At 30.8% G+C, this 19,049-nt stretch overlaps 2 protein-coding genes across 2 annotated transcripts in view; one reads left to right on the forward strand and one right to left on the reverse strand.

Annotated features, from left to right (window-relative positions):
• LOC126771305 (neural cell adhesion molecule 2-like) overlaps window positions 1–7,124 on the forward strand; it is a 100,397-nt gene extending 93,273 nt beyond the window's left edge. The window contains exons 6-11 of the mRNA XM_050491128.1: window positions 735–822; window positions 1,205–1,307; window positions 1,427–1,585; window positions 2,141–2,258; window positions 3,159–3,251; window positions 4,036–7,124. Of these exons, the coding sequence (XP_050347085.1) occupies window positions 735–822; window positions 1,205–1,307; window positions 1,427–1,585; window positions 2,141–2,258; window positions 3,159–3,251; window positions 4,036–4,223 (749 nt within the window). The 3' untranslated portion in view covers window positions 4,224–7,124. The remainder of the gene's footprint in view (window positions 1–734; window positions 823–1,204; window positions 1,308–1,426; window positions 1,586–2,140; window positions 2,259–3,158; window positions 3,252–4,035) is intronic.
• A 1,597-nt stretch (window positions 7,125–8,721) lies between these two features.
• LOC126771294 (neural cell adhesion molecule 1-like) lies at window positions 8,722–18,825 on the reverse strand. Its single transcript, XM_050491107.1, has 10 exons — window positions 18,680–18,825; window positions 17,536–17,672; window positions 13,450–13,651; window positions 12,727–12,858; window positions 12,086–12,274; window positions 10,750–10,810; window positions 10,419–10,674; window positions 9,945–10,023; window positions 9,716–9,853; window positions 8,722–9,094 (listed from the first exon to the last, which is right to left on the reverse strand). The coding sequence occupies exons 1-10, from the start codon at window positions 18,729–18,731 to the stop codon at window positions 8,823–8,825; spliced, it is 1,518 nt and encodes a 505-aa protein (XP_050347064.1). The 5' UTR covers window positions 18,732–18,825; the 3' UTR covers window positions 8,722–8,822.
• Between the last annotated feature and the right edge of the window lie 224 nt (window positions 18,826–19,049).

A 19,049-nucleotide genomic window follows, 5' to 3' on the forward strand; every position in this document is an offset into this window, starting at 1 on the left:
AATTAATTAGGAACCATAAAGTCAAATGCGAAAAGTTATATTAAGATTCGCCAAGAAAAGTTTTATAAGTTAACAATCCGACTCAAGACAGGGAATATTTCATTCATCTATATCAAAAATTATAATCAAGTAACAAATATGTTTTTCTTATCGTTTTTAAAATAAATACATAGATACATTGTTGAAATTGGATAATAAAAGTCGGTCCAGTACTTAGTGTACAATAAAAAAAAATTAGCAACAGAAGGTAATTAAAAGTTTTAGAAAATTAAGAGGATAACGAAATAAAATTAAACTTAAAAAAAAATTAATATAAACTTACAATTGCAAATAAAGTTTATTTATATATATATATATATATATGTACGTTCATCTTTTTAAGACCAATTGCTGATTGCTCTATAAAAAATTATCTTAGTTCCAACAATTTCAACTGCACACAGATGGTCTTTAAGAGATTTAGAGCTTAAAAATAACTTATCACGAGCTGTGGTTGGACAAAAAAAAGAGAAATTTTCTATCTGCTTAATATTTTAGCATAATAAATAATAAAAGATTAAAAAACTTTTCATTTAGTTTATGACAATCACAACTACCGAATGGAATGTGGTCGGACAACCTTTCTGTTCCTGTTTAAATTTTCAAAATTATTTTGAAAAAACGGTTTTGACGATGAACAAACTTCTTTATCACCATGCTTATTTTTGACCAATGGTTAAACTATTGAATTTTAGATAAGCCTGTTATTGTCAACCATGATACTAATGAGGTCTACTACACCAAGTACAGCAGTGAAGAGGTCTACGCTATTGTGAACAAAACGTAAGAATCTCAAACACACTCGTATGTTCTATGAATACATACTAATTTCAGTAAAATTATGAAGTTTACTGACTACATAGAAATAACATTGTTTAAAAGCCTTTAACAAAATGTATATATTTGTAGTTTACAAATATATACATTATGTTATATTTATAAATTATATAATAATATCCTGGGAAATTATTCACACACAGCCATCTGATACCAAATTAAGCAGAGTTTGTGCTATGGAAACTAAACAACTGATATACTACATACACTACTTTTCTTTTGTAAATTCATACATAATTACAACCAGACTTAGGACAAAGAGACATGTTCATGCGCACAAATTATAAAGAATAAAAGTCGTTGTAACGTTATTATTTTTTTTTACTAGAAAAAACATTACGTGCAGTGCTATTGCGAGCCCACCTCCAACTTTCCGTTGGAACAGGCGTCAAAATGGTTTCGATGGGGACGCGATTGAAGATGAAGAAACGGTAAATGTTTATTTTAATAACAGACATTTGTGTTAGAAAAAGTGTTACTAATAATAAAAATGGATTTTATACGTCTCTTTAATTTTTTTAAAACGTTATAATACGATAAATATTTTCAGGTCTTAAACTCTGCCGATGGTACTACTTCGGTCTTACAGCTGAGGGTTTACAATGAAACTTACCTGGGCGAATATAAGTGTTCTGTTTCTAATGATATGGGTCACGTCTCCATTGTTTTTGACGTCCAATTGGGAAATAAACCAAACCCACCAGACTCCGTAAGTCTCAGAACATTTAGTATTTATTAAATATTTCCATCATTTGATTTTTATTATGCTTGATTATACCTGTCGTCTCACAAAATTTATTTTATTATGAAGTCCTTATTTCATATTCATCGGATACGTTTTATTTAGCAGTTCCGGTATCTGGCTCTTTTCTAGATATACCATAACTAAAGATTTGTTATTTTGGTAATCATTATTTTTATATTTTGCTAACCCATACTATAATTAACCAAATTTACAATTCTAAACGCAAAATCATATTTGAAAATATAAGTTGTATAAGAAACATTTTAGTTAAATAAAGGAGATTTTTCAATTTGGGTGTAACGAGTTAGAAGTCAATTTTACTCAATATAGGAACCCTTTTCAATGTGGACTAGATGATAATTCTCGTAACATTTACCCATAATTTTTACCCTTAATATAAACTTCAAATACGATAATAGGGAAGCTATTGTATAATTGTATTCTTAATAAAATCATCTACAACTAGTCTTGTCAAAAAAATATTTTGTGTCCAAATACATCACATTGACATGATTTTAGGTGAACTTCATGTACGCTACGGCTTCTGAAATGACCTTCAACGTCACTTGTTCAACGTGCAATATGGCGATTGAAGAAGAAGACAAGTCTCCGGATCCCAAAAATCTTACAGTTATCGGTAAATATTTATAGGCTCCGGAATCTAAAGGAAGATTATTAAGCTGTTTGAAAAAGTCGATGTAATCTTATATACATAAATATGCTTTTAATATTTATCGTATACTAGATGTACGTCCCGAACTCGTACGACTTCTTAACTTAATCGGAGAAAAAGGCCTTTGTACAGTAATATAAACAGGCTCAAAATAATTCAGTGCGATATAACTACTAGCAAATAAACTGTCTGTGAAGTACAATATGTTCATACAAATAGCCTAAAAGTAAGCCATGATTAAATATCATCCTTATTTGTCCCAATGCCGTTCAAAGGCCTTTTCTGTTAAAGAGAATACTGAGCTTAATCCAACACGGTTAAGCAAATTAAAGTGTTAGAAATTATACCAACCCATGTAGGTTTCACTGAGTATAGGATTAACTGAAAACACAAATTTACTTAGTACCTTCTATTCATTTAAAGCATACTTGTCTGAATTAAATACCTATAATTTTAATTCATAGAGGAATTAAAAGAATTTACTTTTTACTTATTTATTTAGACCACTTACAGATTTGTTTGAACTTTTTATTAATTAGTATTAAATACATAACGTCTTGCATATTGTGATATTTATTTTCACGTAATAAACCTCTTCTCGTATTATAAAGTTACAAAACTAAATATTCCATATATAATTCTGTACCTCATATAACGGTACAAAGTCTTTACCAAATTATTTTTGTTAGTGTTCCATCTTAATGTACCTTAAAAAATATTGTACATCTATATTTTTCTTGGTTTTTCATATATATATATATAATTTTGCTAGTGTTAAAATCTGTGTGTATGTATGATATCAAAACAAATCTCAGCCACAAAAAAATATTAACGAAATTTAATTATATTTTTTCATGTTTACAGGTTATTCATTCCAGCTCGTTCCATTCCAAGAAAATTATCCCGCGGATTGGGATGCAGCCACGGAATTCAAAGTTGATATTGTATGGCCTAACGGTAATTACACATTTTTATTTTTAATCAGCTAAATATTGTTAGATAGTTGTAGAATATCTCTTTTTTTAATAAATAAACTATAAACGAATGCTTGCCCTTGTGTTACAGAAGCAAAAAAATAATAATTTGACGGTTTTTTTATTGCCGACCTGCCTGACGTAAATCCTACTTAGGGATGCTTTTGTTGGTCTGTGATGTTGTGGCGTAAAGGGCTTTCTTTTTCGCTGGAAAAACGCATTTACGCGTTTCCCCCACATTTTTGGGACTCGCCGCCGCTGAAGGCGCCGGAATACCAACTAAAAAACCAGCGATACCCACTTCGTCTTTTTGAGGGGGCGTCACGGGATCGCTTGTGCATTCTACCTACCACACCAGTGGTTGGCCCGCTTAAGCGGGCCTCCATTCCTAGAGGAGTTCCCAGTGTACGGAGTACCCTATTAACCCCAGCGGCGCTTACTGTGGGGGAAGAAGGTGCGCATAGCGTCGGCGCCTCCTCCCCGGTCTTCTTCGGCGGAGCAGGTCAACGGTGGCACTCGCCTCACACTCTCGTTCCGTGACCTCCTTCTGCGATATGATACTCTCGCAAAAAGAGACCATCTTCATCCAAGTGACGTAAAGGGTTAATAATTGATGGAAGCAAACGTTTTTTTACCTGTATCACTAAAGCAATGTACCTAATTAACAATAAATTATGAGCCCAAATACGAATGTAATAGAATTTATATAAATCTCTTGATCTCTAATATAGAGAAAATATTTAAGGTTTTCAAATTCTTATCCACAGAAACGTTGTTCACTGTGGGTCCGCTGGCCAACAAGACAACTTACCACGTGCGTGTGAGCTCGCGCAACGCAGCCGGCACGTCAGAGTGGGTGGAAGTGTCACCGAACCCCTCAACGAGCTTCGCTGTCAAACTTGTCGTGTCCATCGTCCTCCTGTTCGGCGCCTCGGTGTTCACGCGTTGTTATTAATTTTATTATAAAGGATCGAGCTTATTTCTTAGAGCGATTTGAATTGCGGTGTTTTAGTTTTACTGTAAATAATTCAGTTTAATGATTATATACAATGTAATGTTCGTTGAATTTTCTCAAGTCTCGAGCGGCTATTCGATGTCAACCGCCAATAATTGCTTTCAAGAATAGATTATTGCTAATTATTTATTTTGTTAACATTTTTTTGAGTCATATTATTTTTACGACATCGCAAAAATATTTGATGCATTGGAATTAAAGAGGTAAACCAATATTTGATGACGTCATTCGCACCTCAGAAAAAAAATCCTAAAAATATAGTTTATTATTATTAAGTCACATTTTTAGCTGTTAACCCATTTGAATAATCGAAAAACATTCCAAGCAAACCGTAGATAGAAAAAATAATTATTAAATTGTGTGTATAAATTCATAAAAGTGTTCACTTTATTAATATCACAATGTTATAATTTAAGATTTAATTATTATTACAACAAAAACGTCATATATGACAGAGAGGAAGAAAACTGTAGCTATAATTTCATTTTTAATAACACATATAATATTAATGACCAAAACATAACTTATGTGAATAACAGCTTAATATATTGCAAAGCGCATGTTTTATGTATGTATGTTATTTGGTGTGTATACATTAAACATAATGTTCATTGTTTTATATGTGTGCGTACTATGTCTTAAATATTTTTTAGGTAAATAACTATTGGAAATATTTAAAAACATAGAATAAGTATACAATTATGAATCAAATCATGATTAAGTGGTCTAAATTGTTATTAAGCTGTTTCTAAAATAGCTTCAAGCATCAATGTACTGCTTTAAAACAAGACGATATTTTTTAAATAAATACATCTTAAACATACTCAATTTAAAGCGAACTGTTCATCTAATAGAACATTGATTTTAAATTTTTAAAAAACATTATAAATGTACGCAGACACATAATACATATGTTGGTAACTTTGTCAATAATCAAAATATTATTCGATTGTTTAAAATATATAAAGCACTTCTTAAAAAAAAGAACTACATTTCGTCCACGTTGTGACTTCCGCTTTTGATAGAGTTATGTAAGATTGATACAATTTGTTTGTCGTTACCTATATGTCAATTTCATTTCATTAAAAAAAATAGACAATAAGCTTCTACATTATTATAATCTTTTCTGTAATATTATTTGGTTTGTTTAACGACAATTATTATATATCAATATGCACTAGTGTTGCTACCTTAAAAATATATAATAACTCTCGTATATATTCAAAATAAGAATAGATCTCACACGAATTTCTCTTATGTATGAAATATTAGTTATTTTCGTTTTTATTCACCTTATATTTTATACTCAAACTGACACAGATTATCATTACTCTTAAGATATAAGTATCAGACTGTAGTAGTAGCACGTTATGGAGCAGATTGTACTCTCTGCTTGATATGTCGTCGCATTGTAAATATAAAATTAAATGTTGTACGCTTGTAATATTTAATTGTATAGTATTTTTAATGGATGTGCAATTCAATTTAAATTGTGTTTATGGAGGTTGATTGTTATAAATTATATAAAAATATCCCTTCTATGCATGCTTTATTTGACTACTACGCACTATTGTTTCGGTGGATTAAAGTTTTAAAAACAACAAATCACAATCCATTTTGTTTTTTAATCAACCAATAACAAGTAGACAGGCTTCTGATGACATTTACTACTTTATATAAATATATTTATTTCAAATCTTTAATTACAATATATAAATTTTAAAAGGAGCTACTCATCTATTGCTGATGAAGATTATATATTATATTACATTACGCTATGACCTACGGGGGCGGAGTAGTAACGATATATAGAACAGCTAATATAAATCAGTCGCCATGAACACAACTATTTTTCAAGGATTGCACTTATATTTATGTTTATTAATATTAGGATGTTATTATTTGATGTTAAAAATTAAAAACTCTAAATAAATTTAGACGATGACAATATTTAAATTACTTCAAACCAGTGTATGCTTTTGCCGCTTTTGATACAATTCCTACTATTTATACCTGATATATCGTGTGTTGAATACTATATCTTGTAATGTTTACGGATCGATAACGGTTAAATATTTACACTTCATGAATGATTTTGAATTCGACACCTATTAAAATTTCCGTCAATTTTATAAAGTATTAATTACAAAGTCTAATTCAATTATAGGTAGCGTATACAGGAAGACTGAATTTCTTCAATTTTTGCGTTTTACTATTACATATGTAGGTATTATCATTTTTTATGAATGCCGAGATGGCCCAGTGGTAAGAACGCGTGAATCTTAACCGATGATCATGGGTTCAAACCCGGGCAAGCACCACTGAATTTTCATGTGCTTAATTTGTGATTATAATTCATCTCGTGCTTTACGGTGAAGGAAAACATCGTGAGGAAACCTGCATGTGTCTAATTTCACTGAAGTTCTGCCACATGTGAATTCTACCAACCCGCATTGGAGCAGCGTGGTGGAATAAGCTCCAAACCTTCTCCTCAAAAAGAGGAGAGGAGGCCTTTAGCCCAGCAGTGGGACTTTCACAGGCTGTTACGGTTACGGTATGAATGATATATATAATATATAGAAATTTATTAAACGATTTTCTGTTGTTAAGCTTGAAAAGCGCGTATGTCCCTGCCAAGTCCCATAGGGGCGGTATTACCATTAGAAACACGAATTAAACACTGTTATTCCCATATCGTACTTCCTTTGAGCAGTTTCAATTACAGAAACGTCTTATGTCAATGTATATATGTCAATGGTTATCTCGCTCTTAATGTAAACAAATTGTTAATTACCTAACATACACTGATTCTGCTGATATTAAAGGTGGTTTATAAAATAATATGTTTTTTTTTATATTCCTACTTTTAAAAGTGCCAAGATTCAATCAAAACGCTAATTATAAAAAAATTAAGTTGAACCCTCTTCAAAAATACCAGAAAATAACTTAAAAGTTAAAAATTACACCATTTTTTTGTTTTTAAAGGTTGTAATATAATCAACGTGGTGTATTACTTAGCAATTTAATTTAGCTTATTATTTAAGTTTATTTCATTGGTAAGTGTATGCTGCACTTGTTAAAGTGTTAAATGACTACGCAAATCATAATATAGAACCAATTGAAGTACTTACAAACATCTATACACCGGTATCTACTTCGTTACTATATCTTACTACAGGCACTCATGTGAAGTCAATACTTCTAATATGTTTATTAAAATTTCTGGTATTATAACTAACTTGACTGCCTCGTTGGTCTAGTCGCTTGATATAAGGCCGCAGACCCGGAGGTCCTGGGCTCAATTCCCAGGTCGAGCCAATAAAAAGTTATTGGATTTTTCTGTCAAAAAATTCTCAGTAGCAGCCCGGAGTCTGGAAGTTGGAAGTGTGAACACTCCCGTGCCTCGGAAAGCACGTAAAGCCGTTGGTCCTGCGCCTGAACAAGAGTTCAGGACCGGAAAGATCCGGTCGTGTCGGATTGCCGTCCCATCGGATTATGAGTGTTAAGGAATAGAAAGTGCACTAGTGCTTGCGCACACACTTGTGCACTATAATATCTCCTGCGTAGTTGGCTAATCTCTCTTGAGATTGGCCGCCATGGCCGAAATCGGTCTGGAGGACACTATTATAACTAAAAAATACTGAACTATGCATATATAAGGTTAATCGAGAGGTTTAGTATAATAGCGAAATATTAACGATATATTTCATTTGCATAAACGTCAACTAATATGAACTGAAAGCTGACAGAAATTAAGCGATCGTCAGTAAGAGTGTTAGTTAACAATTTAATTATTGTATAAATAAGAACCTATTGAACTAGATACGATAATATAATCGTAATATTCCCTAAGTTTTTACAAATTTAACACAATTTTAATCATCTTAATCATTTAATGCCTATTTTATATTACACAAATTGATGAGAAGAATTATAAAAATAGGATATGTATTATAAAGTTACTTATCTTTCCACGACTGTATACATATATAAACTAACAAAATCCGGCAGATGTGGTTTTGAATGTATATTTGTATAATATACTAAAAGTAATATAAATTATTCTGTCTAAACTAATATTTTAACAATATTTGAATTAACCGTATCATATAGATATACGTTGTCGAGGATATTTCCTAGGCCTTTTTGAGCCAAGCCAGCTCAATTTTTCTAAACAACGTTCTTAAGAAACGCATTTGTTCGACCGATTTTTCGTAAATCCATTTATTTAAATGAAATAATATATATCCGTCCAGAAGGTACATCCTAATATCGGAGAAAGAATGCTTAAAATCGGATAAGAAGTTTCGTCGACTACATCCTATATCCAAACTCAAAAACATTACCTCTATATAAAATAAAAAATTGTCCAAATATTATCAATTAATGAATGTGAAATGAATAGTATTAAGGCAGGAAATTAAAATTATTATTATTATTTTGTATAATTTAATGATCAAATAAATAAACACATTTTAGATCGATGACTAATAAAACAAACTGAATATATTTAGCACTACAATGGTATGAAAACAACACTCAAACCATACGCATAACAAACATACATCCTATAGCTAGAACCAAGATACCACCTGCAAAGAATATTCCATAGAAAGTTCCGTCTGATATCTGCGTGGCAGTAACCGGTTCAGGTTCAACGTTTTCTTCTTCAACTAATTCGATTTCTGGCTGTTCAACTGTTGAAGCAAGGATGGGTTCTGACCAGGGGGAGTCACCAGCTTCATTGGAGGCACGGAAGCGGACCCAATATTCAGTTTTTTCATTCAGTTCGGGCAACGTTAGTGTAAGACCTGTAAAAAAATATTTACTTCACTAAAATCTTTAAAAAACATATTTCTACTAAGAAAATTTTCATATGGTATGTTTTTCTTCAATAATTGAAAAAAGAATAAGCGCTTCCATATAAAAACATCAACTGGTTGAACAAGAAGGCCTCCGCAAGGAATTCTCTACAGACGATATACTTTAGAACCTTTTTTGTTGCCTTACAAAATGTGCGTAGACAGTAAAAATTAATACAAGCCAAAGGGAAATAAAGTGCGTTATGCTGAACATAAAAGAACAGCATAGATTATATCATTAGAAAATTAGATTGACATTAAGAGCAATCGACACCCCTACGCATGCACCTAAACTTAAGTGGAAAAGAGCAGGCCATGTGGCTAGACTGCAAGATAAAAAATGGGCCAAAAAGTTGACTTCTTGTGTGGGGTGAATTGATGGTAAATGTAAACGAAGAAGACCACATACGCTGGGAGGATAAGATCGTATAGCTGGATGACGCTGGTTGGGCGTAGCGACAGACAAAGAAACCTAGCATTCACCTCAATGAATTAAGGAAATGATATATTGACAGCATTCAGTTCAGGCACATATACGGTATAATGTACTACAGTGGTATATTATTTTACCTGAACTTTCACCATCTACTATATCATAGCCGTCTATTTTCAACAACGCTTCTTCGGCTTTCTTCCAATCAACATCTCTTGGTGTGCCTACTCTCTTCTTTAAAAAGTTTTTAAATTCCATGTATTGAATAAGTACTTCTGAAAAACCAAAAATACTTTCAATTAGTCATGTATTACATGTAATTTAATTAAATTAACATTTTATTAGAATATCAATATTGTGACTAACCGTCGACTGGGAAAAGTGTTTCACCATGCCATTTGACTTGGAAGTGAAGAGCATCGTGTGTAGCATTTTCAAGGCTTATCTGCAAATAAAAAAATAATAAAACTTTAATAATTGATATGCAAACTATATTCAAATATCTGATGAGCCTTATAAAAGAAACGAATATATTGATTTAGATAGTTAATTCGCGCTGAATTACGAAACTTGGTGAAATTTATATAAACGTGTGACGAGTGTTATTTTTTTTAAGTAATTATCTATTACGTGATAAATTAAATTTACATTTTTTTAATTTATAGTAGGTGAAAAATGAAAAGATTACTCAACGGCAAATGATCACTCAAATATTTAGGCGGCCTTAGTTTTATTTAACAATGTACAATTTACGATGGCATAATTTCTTATGATATTTTCTATTCATCTTTAAAAGTGGAAGCTGTTAGAATTCCACAATTATTTAGCACTACTAAATACCTCGGTTGGCTTCCTCGGTTTCTCTAATTTTAATACGGCGAAAACTTTATCAACTTCTCCGTAGCGATTACTAGATCTACATCGGTATCTTTGACCGAAAGTTGAATCATTAGCTACTAAAGTAATGACAGCTTTCTCTCCATCGTCTATTAATTTTATGTCATCTTTAGAAAATTCAGTTAAAATATCACCATCTTCCTTAAACCATCTGTAGATTGGTTTTGGATGTGCATTTGAAGCGCAAACTAAATCTACGCTGAAATTAAAAAAACAAATGAAACGCGACTTAGGCATAGTATTCTTATATAGCTTGTGTTATAACATTTTCTACCTTTCATTTTCCTTGCCCGGCACCAGGGCTGTATCATTGCCATCTTCAAACACAGGAGCATCTATAATAACGTTAAATACTGATTGAAAGTACTGTAAAAGCAAATAAATACCAAAACTAGAATTGTTTTTGTACAAATAAGCAGAAAATGGAAAATCCATTTATTATCATGTACTCATTATACTTGTATATTATCTCAAAAATATTCCTCCTCTCTAGATTTAGAAAGTTATCAAATGTAAGTATAAAAATTATTATAAAGTATAGCTCCTCCATTATATGCAAAAAATAGTAACTAACGCCATCTACATGTGCGCGGTAAAATTAGTATTACTCAGTCTTCACATTAAGGCTTTTGAGTGTAGCAGCGCCATCTACTTATACCATTTATAACTAAACATTTAAATTTTAGGTATTTATTAAGACGCCAAAACATTAACATTTATTTTTGCATCGTTTTAATTTGTATAGTAGTAATAAAGAACCATCACTTTAAGACCAAAATGAGAGGCAAGATGTGCTATGAAGTTGTTCGCTGCAAATGCTTATGAGAGCGGAAGAAAAATCGAGGATTTACGATGATATGATTTTTTATAAATGATTTTAAATGATGCCTTAGTTATTTAAACGATAAAGTATGCCTTTTTAATATTTTTGCTTTTTATGATTTGCGTTCTTTTTTGCCTTGTTCTCATTTTAAGCATAAAATGATAGACATATGCTATAAAATCGGTTTACTATTTATTACATTTTTATCTGATCCTTTTTTTAAATTTACGTAAATTACGTAACGCAGTTTCAAAAAAATCCTATGAAAATGCCATTCAATATGAAACTTTTTTTTACCATAAAATTATATCTTTACTGATTACATTATGGTTATAATTTCTCGCTATATAAATATAATTGTTCCACTTATTAAAGTGGATGAATGTTCGGAATATTGCTGTGTCAGATTTTCAAGAGTATATACTGAATGAAAAAATGACAGAGAACATCGAACATCGAAAAAAAGTTCTACTGCATGTAGAACTTTTTTTCAGATTACACTTCAAACGTATTCGTAGATAATGGCAATTTCATGTGGACTTGTATTTTTTTTAATTAAAAGTAATACAAATTTTCAATCTACAACATACAATCAACCTAAATTTTAAAGAAAACATATATCATTTATTTTTATAAGTTTTTCGCCATTCTTTTAAATTATGAATTCTACTGTTTTTTCGAAAGATAACATAAGTAGCAGGTTTTTTATACATACATAATATTATAATAGATCAGACTTTAACAGTGCTATTTATATCACTGCTAGCTACGTCATTCGAATACATACAATTAACAAGTAGTGTTATATTCAAGCTTGTGCTCGCAGTACAGTCATCTAAATTTGGACTCTCTTGTATCGCATCGCAATTGTAAAAACCACTGTCTTCTGGCTCCAGAGATGTGATTGTCAAGAGACCTTCGAACCCTTGGCTATTGTACTTTGTCATGACTTGGTATTTTGAAGGATTGACGTCCTCTAAAACAGGGTGATGCAACAGATCGTTATTAGTATTTTGTAGAAGTAATTACTCAAAGTAAAAAAAAGAAAGTAACAGCCTGTTAATGCCCCACTGCTGGTTTGAGCTTATTCCGCCACGCTGCAATATGCGGGTTGGTGGATACACATGTGACAGAATTTCAGTGAAATTAGACACATGCAGATTTCATCATGATGTTTTCCTTTACAGCTGAGCAAGTGATTAATTATAAATAAATGAAAATTCAGTGGTGCTTGCCTGAGTTTGAACCCACGATCATCGGTTAAGATTCACGCGTTCTAACAACTAAGCCATCTTGGCTCAGTAATTACGAAACTGTAATTATTGTGAAGGAAGAAATAACACACGTACATAATCCGTAACAATGTCAAATTCTTGAAATAATGAGGAAAAAACCCTGGTATCGGAGATCCGTCCAATTTGTGCTTACCTGTGATAATTTCCCCATTCCTATGCCAAAGTAGTCTTGGTTCAGGTTCACCTTTCGCTTGACAAGATAGCGTTATAGATCGGCCGCGGTCTACTGTTACTTCTGTTGGTGTATCCACGAATTCGGATGGTTCTGTATATTACATAAACTTTAAAATATATTTTAAAAGCTTTTTTGCCTTAGTAGCTTAGTAGCTAAAAATCAATAAGGCAAAAGTAAAAAGAAATTAATATATTAACTGTTGCTTCTTAATACATATTCTGCAATGTCATACTCGTATAATCGTGTACGAAATAATATTAATAATTCTAAAATATGATACACATAACGTTGGTACAAGGAACTATCACAAACAATTACTCCTTTTATTCGACTGCATAAAATCAATAACTCTTTTATGGGGCAATGTATACTGTTTTACAGGCTCCCAGAATGTGTTCAAAATGCCTTTCGTGCTAAATTTATCGTGATATGCTATATCGGATAAATAAATTTGATTTGATTTGAGATTCTATGACTAGATGTATATATTTACATGATTAACACTCATTGATAACAATCGTTTATTTCAGGCAATTGAAGCTATTGCTTTTCAATGTTAAAAGGGCAATAGCAGCGAATTGCAACCATTTTTAGGTTAATTAACACGCTGAATTATATTTGCCAACGTTGAGTATAAAATCGAATACTCCGACATAGTTGATAAAGTTAATTTTTACTAACCTATAATGCAAAGTGAAATATTATGTTTCACAGCACCCGACCGACACTCCCAAACTCCCGTATCTTCCACATTAGCATTACTGATGACAAGAACCATAGCTGGTATACGAGTTCGGAACGCGGGTACAAAATGTTCCTGAGTAAACACCCGATTCGTTACTACTCGTTGTACAACGTTTCCTGAAGGATTTATCCATTCTACCTGAAAATATAAATTAAATTATGCAAAAAAGAACTTGTTTACCTTACGCATATGATTAAAAAATTTGGAGTAAATAGATGATAAACAAAATCTAACTAAAGATCAATAACAGGCAGGCTACGACCTCTTCATATAAGCAGTTTATTTGAGAACTTTGCTCCAATGCAGTTCATTATCATGAAGACTTTTACACAATATTCACCACCGAGAACTAGTCAAATTATAAACACAAATGAAAGCACATGAAAAGTCCGTGATGCTTGCCCGGATATTCGGATAAGAGCTACGTGTTCCATCCGCTTCTTGTCATTCATTCGATGCAAGATTTGAACCAAAAATACTTATAATAAAAAGTATGAGGTTAGTATTCGTTAATCTTCACCAAGGATATAATAATTTAATTGTAATATTTTTATTATTATATATTTTATTCAAAATTTTATAAATATTTTAATAATAGTTTATAAATCGCTGGTTTTGAAGATAATACAACATTAAAAATGGTTCTGTATTTCATAATGTAACATTATTTAAATATCCCACTCAATATTTGAATTCGGTTTGCAGAAAGAAATGTGGTAATGAATAAATGATTACAGTAAAAGTGTACTGTGTAACACATCTTGTGTTACACAGTACACGTTCTTACATGTTTATAACTTAATTCAATATATTAAACCGTCATATTATTTTTAAATATGAACATAAACAATAATACTGACACGATTAACAGTTTCATTGCCCCTAATTAATTCTTTAACAAATATTTATAATACGCGGAACGCGGTACCATTGCTTGTAAAATTAACCTAAATTTGGTGTGGTCTCACGTAATTGTTTATTTTTTCTATATATGACACACGTATAACATTTACAGAAAAAAAATGACGTGAGGCTTAAGCAAAAATTTTATGATCTCATAACACATTACTAGTAAATTAAAAACATCTTACTCCAAAAGTATATATAATAATTAACTCAAATAATACTATATAAATTTTTACTTGTATAAATAATCAACTAACCATCCCGACTTCGTATAGGTTAAATAAAAATTTTATTCTGGGATAACTTTCACCCAATACTGTGCTAATGCTTCGTACAACCCGTGTTTAATAACGTACCTAATACTGCTAAAACTAGTGATTCTAATTCTAAAAATTTATTCACAAAAAAATTATAATTACTAAATTGTGACAATTGAACTAGACTACGGTTGTCATAAAAATAATATATTTTTTAATGAATAAAATAAAATGGCTATTGTGAGTTATCCATAAAATATAGGAAATTTTTTTAGAGGTGGTAGGTCATTGTCATTGTGACGCCTGCAGAACTTGCGTCCAACGAAATTTCTTTTGCCACCGATATTGGACTACGCCGACTCGTGGTGCCTTAACATATCTAAAAAATCAACTAATTAAACTCCAGCGTCTCCAAAACGTTGTCATTACATTCATATTCGGCTTGCGTAAATATGATCATATTTTGGATTATTGTAAACTGAGCTTCAAACTACATTTACGTCGTAACTGACATATTATATCTCTTTTGTACTGTATTTCATCGTCTAACGCCTTTTTACCTTAAAAATAAATTTGAATTTATTTTTACTTATAATGAAATTGCTAAGATATTGTAAAAATTTTACACTGCGAGCACCTATTTACAATAGAAACGTTTATAAAACTACTTACCTGCTGTCCTGCTATGGAATGCATTGCCAATACAAATCAGACGATGGCGAAATATACACGTATATTTATTTAAAAAGTACATAAAACAATATTATTTTAATCTATAATTTAATATACTGTTAATACTGTCATATATATATATATATATATATATTTGTAATATTAGTGTAAATTTATTTTATATAAATATTAGTATGTATGATCAATTATACATATACATATTATTATATTTAATATATTATAGTATACCACCTGCCTCTTTATTGATTTATGTAGCAATATTTCTCCTCTAACCTTTGGTTGTCTGGTAGAATTTGATTTTTAGCAATAATACCGCTCCTATTTGCATAGCTGTTTAGGGACTGCATAGTTTTGTAAAAATATTTTACTTATTTTGGTGTGTTATTATTAAATTTAAAATATCATTATGAAATGAAGTCTAAGCTATAAATTAATTAAAATAAGTTGCCAGAATAAGAGACACATAAATTATACGTCACATTTTTTACCCAGGTTTGTTTTTTGCTGAAATTTTAAAAACGTTAATATAAATTATTACAATATTTAATTTTTACAATTTTAAATTTAAATCTCTAGACAAAATTATTTAAGTAATTTTAGTTACTTAAAACACGGATCTATTGCTATTGGAATGTTTTATTTGAAAGATAAAAGTAACTTATTCTTTATGTTATTTAAAAATTAGACGTAGAAACTTTTGAGATTTTTTTCAAATTCATATAATTTTGCTAATTATGAAATGTAAGCAATAAAATAAATAGAGTCAGTCAGAGTAGTATAGTTTAAAAAACTGACTGTAACTGACCTTGTGGATTAATTAACGAAGACAAATCGATTTCAGCTTATTATATAAAACACAATTTATTTACTTTAGAAAATTTATCTCACATTAGTTCTGCAGAATAATCAATTTAAAAGAAATAAAAAAAGTCGAGCGTACATTCTCAAATTGTGATAGACTAAATACATAGAAAGTTTAATGACCAAATAAGAGAATGGATTTAATTTTATTTCATATAATTAAGCCACTGTGTTAACTATTATGTTGTCAAATTTATATAATAAGAACCCTCCAGACTGATTTCGGCCACGGCGGCCAAACTCAAGAGAAATTATGCGCAGGATATATTATCGTGCACAACTGTGTGCCCAAATACAGGTGCACTCTCTCTTCCCTCACTCTCATAATCCAATGGGACGGCAATCCGACATGACCGGAAAGAGTTCAGGCGCAGGACCAACGGCTTTACGTGCTTACGTGCTTACGTGAAATATATATATGTATATATATATATATATGTGATTATAATTAATGGCTGACATATCGGGAAGTCAAAATATTTTACAGTAAAACTTTCACTAGACTTGGCATAATTTTTCATAAATATTTTGGATTGGATCTTATTTTTAGAATAATCTAATCGTAATTTGTTACCACATTAATTAATTTTTTTAATATAAGTTTTACTCTCTCTTAGCGCCCCTTGTAATAATATAGCAAAGTTCTTTCAATAGGCAATTAATGTAGCTTATATTTTATAGCATTATAATTTATGGCTTTTTAATATTTGTCTCGCATGAAACGGGTCATGTAAAACTTTTTAACAAACATCAAAATATTTTAATTGAATTAAATATTATCTTTATTATAATACGTTTTTTTATGTTGAATTAATTTATTGATTGAATATTATAATCATTACTTAATCCTATAGATAAAGTAGAGAAAATGTTATTAGTTCCCGTGACTTTATTCGTTTCATTTTAGATATGGAGATAGAGTTTAGTTTTATGTTCTAAAAACCCTGCTTATTGCCCAAAATACATAAACGTTCCGTAAATCTTCCATTGCTGGGCCACAAAGGCCTCTTCAATGTGTAAAGGGAGAAGATATGAAGCTGACACCAAGATGCTTCAATGTGCTTTTGTGGTTTTTTATTTTATTTTTGCAATTGTAAAGGCAAACCATTTTATTATTCCTTAGAGAAAACAAAAAATTGAAATGTCGTATAAAGATATTGTAATTATAAAGATTACATATACCTATATATTCCATTTTAAGCCTCAACTTATTTTGAGCCTTGAAGTATTGGTATAGAGTTTCTTATACAATGATTATAAAATATTATATTTCTTTACCAAAGTTAGTAATTAAACTATGCTTACCTTTTGGTTCTTATTAGTGCCCTTACAGACAATTGATTTACGTATACCAGCATTATAATAGTTCTTATCGGGCCCATAATCTATGGGTTCGATTGATAAGCCCCTCGTTTCCTTTTGTATTGATTTTGATCCGTAAACTAGAATTGAAAAAACGAATGCTTATTGTTAACACTTTTCATTTGCCAATTTCTATAAACTCTTAGATAACACTTGTAATTAGACAAGTCAAAAGGTAATTATTTGGCAATGAGCTACTGAATGTCGAGATAAACATTCCCCAAAGATCTTTTGGGAATATTGATAAGGTCGTATTTTTATTTACAAAAACGTATCCTGCGCCTCTCACTATTCAAACCTCTAAAATGTATGCCAAATAACAATCTTTTTAGCATGCTAATTGCTAAGTGCAACATTTTAGAGCCTTGGCTTGTATTTTTGAACATTGGGAACCATCGTTGCTGAAAATAGTAAAAGTGAAGAAGGCACAAATGCTACTACCAAGAATGGACCCAAAAATGGCGCCCCATAATAGAGATGACCTGAATATGGTTAGACCGAATACTATCCAAACCGACTCCTTATTCTATCCAGAATCTCAAAGACAACTAACATCTCTTCAAGGAAGTCACACTAGCACACATTACGAATCAATGAATAAGTCATCAGAACTCTAACACGTCAAATGCAAACCAACATTTATATTGCAAATGAATACCATATCTCTATCAAATACCTAATCCTGAAACTTTGATTGTGATGCTGCCTGGTAATAAACATCCAAGTGTGCTAAAATAATATTAAAAGAAATTAATTAATTTAAGATAAGATACACCAAGGGCACGGGCAACAAGTCTTTTTTTAAGATACAAATAAAATAGATTAAAAAAAATGTAGTAATTGTATTGAAAATAATTAGGCCAAGTGTCTCGAGTGGTGTTTTTCAGCCTTACTTATACAATTATTTATTTATCTAAGTTAAGTATTAGTAATTCAATACCGGAAAGAAGAATTGATGTATTGTACAATATTAATTAATTGAGAACTTAAGCTGCAATATTCAAAATTAAATATAAGTCATCTGTCCATTACGCCAGTTGTTAGTATAAATAATACGAGCATATTTAACAAGTGCAATAAAAAATACCTGCTCTATAGAACATATAAATAAAAACAATCACGTAAAAAATCCACTTCATTCTTATTTATTTTTTCACTCGACACAAAACACGCACTTTTAAAACTTTACAAGCTAAAGTTTAAACCTATGTAGACTTCATTGTCGTAAAAGCGGTAGACCACAAATGGGCTCTGTATGGTATGTAGGCTTACACAAAACGTTATAATTAATGGGGTCACACAATTGCTGCAAATTATTTTCATTATTTCTAACAATGTCACCGGTATTGAATCAGGAAGTAACACTTAAAGTATGCTGAAATTAAAAAGGTCATATAACTAATGGTGTGGTAATTAACGACTTATTATTATTAGAATGATACACATACATATTAATT

This window comes from Nymphalis io, chromosome 10, assembly GCF_905147045.1.
Source record: "Nymphalis io chromosome 10, ilAglIoxx1.1, whole genome shotgun sequence".
Classification (NCBI taxonomy): Eukaryota; Metazoa; Arthropoda; class Insecta; order Lepidoptera; family Nymphalidae; genus Nymphalis; species Nymphalis io.